General features: G+C 43.1%; 1 protein-coding gene and 1 long non-coding RNA gene across 2 annotated transcripts in view; one reads left to right on the forward strand and one right to left on the reverse strand.

The window, feature by feature from the left end:
- Window positions 1–949: 949 nt before the first annotated feature.
- On the forward strand, window positions 950–5,909 carry vgll2b (vestigial-like family member 2b). Its single transcript, XM_079369399.1, has 4 exons — window positions 950–1,281; window positions 1,725–2,070; window positions 3,854–4,300; window positions 4,905–5,909. Exons 1-4 carry the CDS (start codon window positions 1,195–1,197, stop codon window positions 4,946–4,948), a joined length of 924 nt encoding a protein of 307 aa, XP_079225525.1. The 5' UTR covers window positions 950–1,194; the 3' UTR covers window positions 4,949–5,909.
- Window positions 5,910–7,478: 1,569 nt separating this feature from the next.
- LOC306840248 overlaps window positions 7,479–10,326 on the reverse strand; it is a 40,949-nt gene continuing 38,101 nt past the window's right edge. Inside the window, exon 3 of the long non-coding RNA XR_013781301.1 lies at window positions 7,479–7,579. This is a non-coding gene — a long non-coding RNA (uncharacterized lncRNA). The remainder of the gene's footprint in view (window positions 7,580–10,326) is intronic.

Consider the following 10,326-nt stretch of genomic DNA (forward strand, 5'->3'; position numbering starts at 1 on the left):
TCTGACACTCGTCCATGGAATTCTGCAAATTTTCCACACTATTCTCCCAGGCAAACAGGCAAGTGCCTGTCAAAAAGACTGGCATGCCTAGACATTAGGCACCTGTAAGCCCTTAAAATCAGAGAAATAAACTGCACCTTCTTCAGAATGCGTCCAACTTTTTTTTTGCTTTTCTACTTTGATGACTTCAGGATACATTTCTTTCTGGTGTTCTTCGTGAATGCACGTTGGATTCTGTTCTTCACCTGTGTCTGTGATTGTCACCTGTGTTGATTCTGTGTGCATGTGAAAATATCTTTTTGTTTGCACTGCTGAAAGGTGATAATTTGTCATAGATTTGTGCAGAGTCCCTTTCTCCTCTGTGTTGGTATGACCAGTGTATGCAACCTATAGTTGACACCTATGTGTCATTCTGGGAACACACTAAATACTTCAGATGACTTGAGGGTTTACTTGGCAACCCATGGCTGTTTTAAGAACGCGGATACACTTCCAGCTTGGACTGAGGACAATGTTTTCTAGGATCTGAAGTACATGGAAAGAAATAAAAAGTAGCATTTATCATGTGTTCATTGTTGTGAAGGTGGCTATAAAGCTCCATGACTTCATACTAATCTATTTGTGTCACTAGATCTCATTCAGGATTCAGATGTTGTGGAGCCATGATTAGTCACAGGTTGTCTCAAGTTTTTCTAGATAATACCTTTCCTATTTTATATAGTAATGAAAATGTTCTATCTAATACCTTTAAATTGATTTACTCATATACATTTGATAACAGTCATATTCTTCATGAAGAAATTTTTTTTGTTCACTAAAAGGAAACAATCCCTCTGCATGCGTCTGATCCACAGTCTGTAGTGGGAGTGTTGGTGGTGATGATGTGCGGAGCATGGGGGCTGGTAAAGGTGGGAGGGGTTGACACAGAGATGTACAGGACAGGACACACTCATGCTTCGCTCCATAAACCTCACCACATTTTGCTGCTGCAGCTGCTTTGGCGCACACATGGAATAGAGCGGTGCGCTCTTTTTTTTGGTCTGACTATGTCGAGTCTGGAGGAGGCTTTTTCACACTGATCAGCGATCACCGAGTTTTCATTAAAAAACAAAAAAAAAACCAAAACGGAATGTTGTCACTGTCTCTGTCTGCAAGGTCGGTTTTCAGAGAACAGTGATACAACGCTCATTTACCATGAGCTGTTTGGATGTAATGTACCCAGCCTATGGACATTACGCACCCTACGCACCGACTGCTCCTGCTTTTATCAATAGCTTACAGGTAGGTACTGAGAACATTTTTCAATGTCACCGTGATATTTAAAATATTTGTTTGTGCAAAAAAAGTGATTATGGGGGTTTAACTGCAAAGGTGTCTAGCTGGCTAGTTCATGTAGCTCGTGCGTAAAATCAAACCCCGGTAAGGAAACACCTTTAGAAAGTATTACTAGTTGCATATGAACATTTAGTTAGTTGTATTGATTTACTCTCTACTAATGTGTCTATCTAAAAAAGTATGTTGTGTCTTAATAGACGCTGAAGTCGCTGTACAAAAAAAACTTTTTTTACGCACGCGAGCTCACTTTATGCTCGCGCGCGCACACTTACCAGCCCGGCCACACACAAAGAAAACATGTCAAAATGTGTCAAAGACGGCTCTAGAACTGTCCTCTACAGCACCTGTCATAACCCTATCCCTGCTCCCCCGTCCCCCTCCCCCCTCAGGCTCCCACAGGTCTGAGCAGAACTTCTCCTCACTGCCGGGATTTTATGGAAACTCCCAGGGGTCCCGAAGGGATGTCTGGGGGCCCAGGAACCGGAGGTTCAACTTCCTCATCTTCATCAAACTCTTCTACTTCTTCCTCTTACACGTCTGCTGCTTTGAGGCCAGAGGAAGGCCCTAAGGAGAAGCAGGAGGCCCCAGAGGCAGAGTACCTGACTTCTCGCTGTGTCCTGTTCACATATTACCAGGGAGACATCAGCAGTGTGGTGGACGAGCACTTTTCCAGGGCTCTCAGCTCCTATATGGATGGAGAGGGCAAAAGGAGAGCGTCAAACCAACCGGGCACAGGTATACTTCACCGTGGATACAAATACAGGTTCACAGAATTCTTAATATAAGCGCTGCGATCGTTCAATCTTGTTTCGAAACAAATAAAAGGAAAACCAGCTTTATAGTTTTTTTAATTTTAGAAACCTATTTATAAAATGAATTCCTCAAAATCTGTATGTTATTGCACCAGTTAAACTGGCTGTAACAAGATAGAATTATTCAAAAATTCTTATCAAAATGTGAGTGTATTGATTGTAGGTCAGCGTTGTCCTCCCCACTCCTGCAGTTTCACAATCGCCATTTATTTATGTGAACTCAGGTTGAACAGTTGCCTGCGTGGTGACTCGAGCTTCTTCTTGAGGCCACACAGGGTGAGCTGACAGTTCTGCAGAGCACAGCAGAGAGCCAGACAGGTGATGTGATCAGGTGACATGATGTTGTTGGCACTGTTGTCCCTGGAGAGGTCAGAGTGAAGAGTTCAGAGGTCGTCCGGGTCAGGGGCGGTTAGGTATCAGAAGGAACCTCTTTGACGCTGGTTTAAGAAAAGATTTAGAGAAAAGAAAGAATACACAAACTGTGTGAGGTTAGATTTTTTTTTTTTTTTTTTTAAAGGTTTTGCTGTGAAAATTTGGGAATCCAAAAATGAACAGATGCAGTTTCAGATGATCAGGCTTAAAGTTGTGGCACCTTGTGTTGTCTTCTTTGGCAGATTGCAACTCATTTATTGATCAAACTTTATTTAAAAAAAATCAATGCAACAAAATCCAAATGTGTCATTTTAAAATCTATTACAGACAGAAGTGTCTTTGTAGCAGCATCTGAAGACGTCCCTTTGATATCAATGCAGTGCCGAGAGCCTCCACTCTCCACTAGCTTCTTAGTTCAGCCGTACTCCTTCATTTCGACACTAACACAAGCCTCCTGCCTCACAACAGATGCTATGTTTATACATCGTCGTAAGCGCACAGCCTCGCCGGCGTATCCCCTTCAAACGTCTCGGCGGCTGCAGTTCTGACTCTCCTTCCAGCTCTCGCCCCACAATTGTTGCTCAGTCAGTCAGTCGCCTGCCTGCCTGTCAGATTTATATACGTATGCTGTGGTCTGTGCGCACAGGGAAACACTACCTCTCAGGTTGTCGGACGGTGTCTCTTTTCAGAGGAATATCTAAATATATAAGGATCCTTGCTAAAAACATGTAATGGCCCACTGACATTCTGTCAAGGGCGAGGAGAGGGGGGAACAGAGAAAACAACAGGTGGGGGTGCAGGAGACAGAAGAGAGGAGAAGCGGCTGCAAGAGCTGGGCCAGAGCTGCATGACTGAGTGTGTGTGTGTGTCTGTGTGTGTGTGTGTGTGTGTGTGTGTGTGTGTGTGTAGGAGAGGTTTGTGAGACTTTCAGAAGTACTGGGCTGACATGAGAGTGAGAGATGTCACCACAGTGAAGATTTAAAGCTCTGCAGGTCTTGGTCTCCCTCCAGGTCAGAGCGTCTGCCTTATATAGAACTCCAGGATATTGGGGACGTCTCTCTTTCTCCCCTTCTCTCGCTTTCCCTCTGTCCACTAAACCATGGCCGTGTTTATTTCTGTGTCTTGTTGGGGGTGAGGGTTGTGTGTGACAGTATGATCCAATTGGGAAGATATTTGGGCCAGAGGGTGTAGCAGTCATGTGAGTGACATAAACGTTTTACCTTGGGTTGCTCCCGCCTTTCCATTTGTTTCTATAAATCAAGTGCATCACTAGACACTTGTGCCTTGGCCTAAATCCACTCGTGGTTTATCCTCCTTTGCCCTTCTCTCATTAGATACACCGTCTCCTAGCAGCCGACGAAGCTTCCCTCCATCCTTCTGGGATAGTAACTACTCCTCGCCTCAGAGCCGCTCGCACTGTGAGACCAGTGCGCCCTCCTATTCCATGGACCCGTACGCATCAGGGCTGCACCCGGGTCTGCCGCATCCACACGCTCACCCCCATCCGCACGCTCATCCTCACGCCCACCCGCACCCACCGGAGAGCTGGGGTTATCCTCAGGCCCAAGCCTACGGTCATCCACGTCCTCTGCATGAACTGTACTCACCGTCGGCTTTGGAGCCCCACTACGGGCCCTTGCTGATGCCCACGGTGAGGCCCCCTCACCTACCCACACTGCAGAGCCACTATGAAGTTAGCAAGCTGGAGCCCACTGCCTCCTGGCACGGCCTGCTGCCGCCGGGAGACGTGAGCCAGACGCTGGCTCTCAACATGGATGCAGGTACCCAGCGAACCATTTCAGGCTTCTGCAAACACTGTGTGGAAAATACAAATGTTAATTTGTTCACAGTTCATAAATATCTTCAACGAACCTGCTATGAAAGTGGTCAAAAATGAATAGAAAAAACCCCTCATACAGAACAAGGAGAACAAGACAAAAAATCGCAACAATCCGTATCTCACAGGAAAAGTAGTCGCTACTTTTATTTATTTATTGCAGATATCGGCTACTTTCCCCTCAGCAAAACTGATTCAGACTGAATTTAACTGAACTTTGGATGTTGTGCGAGTGACTCTTCTCTAAAAACACTTTGAGAAACATAAGATTTGAATCCAGGTATTCTCCAAACGAGGGAGCTCAATAAACACACATCTGTAACTTTTAACCTTTCCACGGTTACCGCGGGTAACACATGCACACACTTGTGATGTTGTATTTCCAAAAGCTCTTCAAACACACATAAACACAATACGCCTTCACACGGCCTCTCTGTCTCCTCCTCTAAAACAGGATGTTTGACTAAAGTAGACTCCATGACAACCTGTTTTCTGCCGTTCGCCATTGTCCTCATCATTGTTTCCTCGTCTTTCTGTTTCTCTCTCAGGCCTCCAGCAGCACAAGAAAGGCAAGGAGCTGTACTGGTTCTAACGAGCCCTTCAGTCACATTGACCAGCCATTACTAGATCCAATTAGTCCCTGGACCTGCTCCGCTATTGAAGCAGCGTGTCCCTTTATCCCCCCTGACACAAACACACACTACACCCCCCCCCTTCTGCTCTCTGTTTCACGGCCTCCCCCTGCCAGTACACAGTCTCGCTCCAGGTTGACGTGTGTGCACCATGGAGATAAAGCCCAGAGAGGGAGAGAGAGAGAAATCTGTGCAGTTTCTCTAATTTTTTTTTGCCTCTCTCCTCCGCTCTCTGTGCTGCCTTGGCGAGGGGGGAAGAGCGACGGTGACCTGTTTGGACCGAGAGAGACAGGATCACAACAGACTTTAGCAGCAAACAGAGAGATAGAAGGAGGAATGGAGGGACGGCGGCAAGCAGGGATTCCCTCCAAAATCCCTGGTTATCTCTGTCTCATGTCCTGTGCTGGTTTCGGTCGTCATCCACTTATCTGCCTTTCCACAAAATGCAACATGCAGCGATAAACAGGAGCAACGATTCTGCTGGTTTTCTCTCTGTGACTGTCCTCACGATGCCCTTATTTTGGTTGTTACTATATCATTTTTTGTTCTCTGAAATAAAGTGTTCTATTTATTGGTGTGTATGTGCATTTCTAAAGGTGTTTGGTTAGGCCAGTGTTCTGTGAAGATTATGTGATCTAGGGAGAGAAAAATGAGCCAAACCTTGTGATCCTGGTGAAGTTTCTGTTGTATTTGAAGAAAGTGGGAAAAGGGAAGAAAAAGGTCAAAGACATATCAAACATTTGTTTGCTCTGAACAGACTTTTATTTCACTGTGTTCCATTTTGGTTCTCTTATTTCTCTGCACCGTTCTTGGATGTTTTAAATTGGACTTTATAATTATTTGTTTTCTGTGTGCCATTTTTTTTTTCATTTTTCTGCCCAAGAAGATTGTGATGTTAATAAATATTTTTATGGTAATTTATGACATCGCTTCAATCTCTCCCTTGGATTACATCACACGACATCCAATCTCCTCATTTAAGAGACATTCTAGTTTAAAGTCGATGTCGCCCTGAAGCACCAGTATGAAAACAAAACAAACATCTAACAAACTGAAGCATCCAGTCTCCTCCAGCGGCACACCTCCAAACCCTGACCCTGAAGAAGTGATCAAATAGAATAAACAATAATTAAGCATCATTAAAGAGACAATAAGAGACAACTTTGTCCTTGGCTGGAGCTGGAATCACCTGTGTCCTGCATTGTTGTGTTAGCATGCTATTGTTAGCACACATTGCATAAAAAATTACAAAAAATGAGCGTGATGTAAAAACACATACACGGCGCTGAAATAAACAGGAGATGGAGCTCATGGATGGAGATCGGCGTCCTGTCCAGTTAAACACAGCCAGGACTCGCACTTCTCACTGTCACAGACAAGACATCTATATACTTGATTTCCTACATTTTTATGTGGCAAATATTGCACATTCTTCTTCTAAGCAAGAGAGCAATTCAAACTTCTCGAGGATAAATACTCATGTTAGTTTCTATTTTAAGCAGAAACCTAATAAAACACTTTTAGATCAGCCTCTAATTCACACTGTTGTACGGGGCGTGTAGATATGTACAGCAGCTGTGTTGCAGTAGCACACAGCCAGATGTGTTTAAGATTACGCTTTGCGGCGTGTCTTATTCAAAAGGCTTTCCGTTTGAATTCCTGCCTGCATTCACACTTTGTCACCTATAAAGTGGGAATGACTGGTGAATGCCGGCAATGTGTAACCAGAGAAGAAGACAGCCATCCCAGCTATGCACCAAATGTTGCTGTGTTATTGATCCGATGATCACATTATGTGCTCCGGTATGCCACTTTGATCCACTGTCACAATTTAGCGGCTGTTATGTGTGACCCTCTTGCAGAGAGCAGCCAACAATGTGATTGGCTCTAAGCTGAGGAAACATGTAGAGTAATGAAATTAGACGAGTTCACCAGGGATGGCGTTCCTTTCACTCTCCTGTGCCAAGACTGTGACAGACTTTTCACACGAGTTGTGTCACTGGGCCTGAGAGTTTTCTTTACACACTAGCATTTCAATAAACTCGAAACAGCTTTAATGCTAAACTGACACTCTGCACAGTTTGAATAACCCGACAACCATCATGAATGAAATCCCTGCGGGCGTCGTTACACCTGTAAGTGAAGCTTATGGATATGCTGCCATCTGCTGGTTTATTTGTTGTGATGCAAACGCAAACTGAGAGAGCCCAAACAGACGTCACAATGACCTGTAGTGACAGCAGCTAAAGTTCATGAGTGTGAGAGATTCTGCTCTGTAGAGGTGTACAGCATTACACTGAAGGATCGTTATCATTGGAATTTGCAAGACAAATATAAAGGTTAAAATGTATTTTCATTGTGCTCTTCTCAGTTGACATCTACATTAAAAAAAAAAGGTTTATAATGTCCTTAATTTTGAGATATGACAGTGGATAGAGTCAGAAAAACATATTGAATTCAGTGAGCTTGATGTTCTTACTTTGTCCGTTTGGTTAAGTTGGATGTTGTTGGCAGTATACAGAGCAGTGAGTCCATACGGAGCCAGTGTGGAGGAACCACAGCAACACAAAGCCTGGCCTGACGTTTCATGCCTTTATTTAAGAGGAAAGTGGATAGAGTCAGTAGTCAAATACAGAGTAGGGAATGACATGCTGGAAAGAAGCCACAGATTCAAACCCAGGGTTTCAGCAGGGTGGCCTGCTTGGAGCACTAACAGTTATACATACATAGACGGGTTTACTAAGCAATTTGCTACGACCACATTTTGGCCAGATTTTTTGAATCTCGAATTCGTTCCTGCAAAAGAAGCACTTTACAGACATTTTGAAATATTATCGTACATTGAGATTGAAAGACAATGTCTTACAAGATATGGGTATACTATATATAAACACACAGCCGGTAAACTCTTCAAAAACACCCCAACCACAGAGTTCTGGAAGTCATCGATAGTCGGGGACAAGACGAGCTCAGGGAAGTCCAAAAAATAAAACACTTGATTTTTGTTATTTTTACTTCTAAGTTTCCCATTTGGTACTTCCCTCCTGTACTGTACTTTATATAGAGGAGTTTACTTAGGGGAAATAAGTCTTTTGAGCAGTCTGGGGAGTTAACCAACACTTCCTGTGAACAGCTGATCTGGTCAGCGTTGACACATTGCGTCATCATTTACAGTAACACTAAAAACTTAGATGACCCTTATCAGTGTTTGGGACTGACTATGACTGCTGATGTGACATGACTGCAGGCGGCAATAAAACATTGACCACATTATAAGGGGAACAAACAAACATGATTATTATTAAAAAGCCCGTTTAAGAGAGGTGATCGGCCTCTGTGCACGGACTTGTTACTCTGATGTGTCGCTTTAAAAAAAACATCTGCTGAAAGCTTTGTAGAATTCTATATTAGAGAACAGCAAAATGCACATGAACTCATAAAACCTATAGCTTTTTTTCAAGGCCAAACAAGAAAACACACACACACACACACACACACACACACACACACACACACACACACACACACACACACACACACACACACACACACACACACACACACACACACACACACACACACACACACACACACACACACACACACACACACACACACACACACGACCTTGAGCTTGTCACTTGACTTGTGTTGTAAATGGTTTTATTGATGTACATCTCAAACTGTTTGTCTATATAAAGGTGCATTTGACTTCACCTATAATAGCTCCCTATGACCAACCTGCTCCCTCACTGACTGAACACGTCCAAAGAGAAGCTCTGAAGGATCACACAATCAATTCTGTCTGAGGTTAAAGAATCCTCTGATGTGACCCGAAAGACAAGTGACACCGTGTGGAAAGTTTCTTGGGTTTCAAATGTCTCTGAGCACGCTTCATGATCATGTGAAGATAATGTGTTGTGTGATATACAATCATCATGGTATGTGGTAACTGGGTGTGAGTGTCCCATCAGGGAGGGATTATTAACCTTTGACCTTCTCATCTGACTAGATGTCATAGTAGGCTACTTATGTGTGTTTGAATACTCAGAGCTCATGCACATGTCACATTAACCAATCGCACCATAATCACACACTGATGACATCTGTATTAACGAATGACGTTAACACACTGGTGTTCATGCAGCTTGGGATTAATAAGGCCTTCAAGCTGCAGCCACCTGAAGCTCAAATGTATCCAAAAATGTCATCTTAAAAGCAAAGGTTAGAGAAAATGTAATAAAATAACAATGAATTTACATATTTTATACATCATAAAATTGATGCTCGTCTCTCCACATTCATTTCCTGAAACTTTAGGGGTTGGACTTAAGCGCATGGATGCACACAAAGTCAATATTTGGCTTCCACTAGACTGACCATAACAGGAAAATGATTCCTTCACATTTTTGGATCATTATTATTAATCAATGCGTCACACGGGTCACTTCATGTAGGGCCGGTACCGCAGACTGAATTTACATATTTAAATGGTTCTTAAATGGGTCGTTGCACGATGCTCTGCTGATAATATTTCTGTCATTTTATATATATTATATGGATTTTTAAGTCTTTATAATATAAGAGCTGTTCAGTCAGTGGTTGCTCTTCTTTTGATGTACATTTTTTCACAGCGTGTACAGGAAGAGACCAAAACACAGCCGACTGCAAACTGGCGCAGACGGAGAAAAACATGACACGAGGTGACATGAGTTTAATGACGCCTGTAAACTTTAAGCTTAGCTCGGACTTTTTTTCCCCTCTTCATAGTTTCTTTATGAGTTTAAGTCTCGCAATGGCACGAAAGCCTTGTGACAGACGGACAAATAGTCGAACAGATGAAGGGCCAACAGGATGACAAAGCAGAAACAGCCAGACAACAGTAAAAAAAAAGATGAACAGTTCAAAGAGTCAATAAGGCCAAAGATGAGAATCTGAGTTTTCATCCTTCTCATTAAAAGGGAAAATAAATTAAATTCACAGAACCAGTTTGGATGTTCCCCTTGTCATTCAGTCTCCTTTCATTTATTCTGTTGGTGAAGACCATTTATTCTCGTGTTCCTGACAATGACAGATGGGTGCATTCTGCAGTCGACTTGAAAACAGGATGTGTGAATGGAAAGGAAGTCTCGAAACAGCAGCCAATGGAAATTCTCATGAACCATAAATCTATATGAAATGAAAGAAAAGGTTTGATTCATCACATCACGTGTGTAAATGTTTTTTTGTCCATTTTTTTTTTCCCCAAGCAAATGTACCGTATGTCTTAGGCTTCACTTCAGTCTATAAGATGATTCTGCCTTTAATCAGAGACAGCCGTCAATATGAGACGGGCCTT

This window comes from Symphodus melops, assembly GCF_947650265.1.
Source record: "Symphodus melops genome assembly, chromosome: 19".
NCBI classification, from domain to species: Eukaryota; Metazoa; Chordata; class Actinopteri; order Labriformes; family Labridae; genus Symphodus; species Symphodus melops.

What these genes read in the sequence shown, in the direction of transcription:
- vgll2b (XM_079369399.1), top strand. Translation starts at nt 1,195, where the DNA reads ATGAGCTGTTTGGATGTAATGTACCCAGCCTATGGACATTACGCACCC. An exon ending in CTTTTATCAATAGCTTACAG is followed by an intron (nt 1,282 to 1,724) that starts GTAGGTACTGAG and finishes CTCCCCCCTCAG; the next exon opens with GCTCCCACAGGTCTGAGCAG. An exon ending in GGCTCTCAACATGGATGCAG is followed by an intron (nt 4,301 to 4,904) that starts GTACCCAGCGAA and finishes TTTCTCTCTCAG; the next exon opens with GCCTCCAGCAGCACAAGAAA.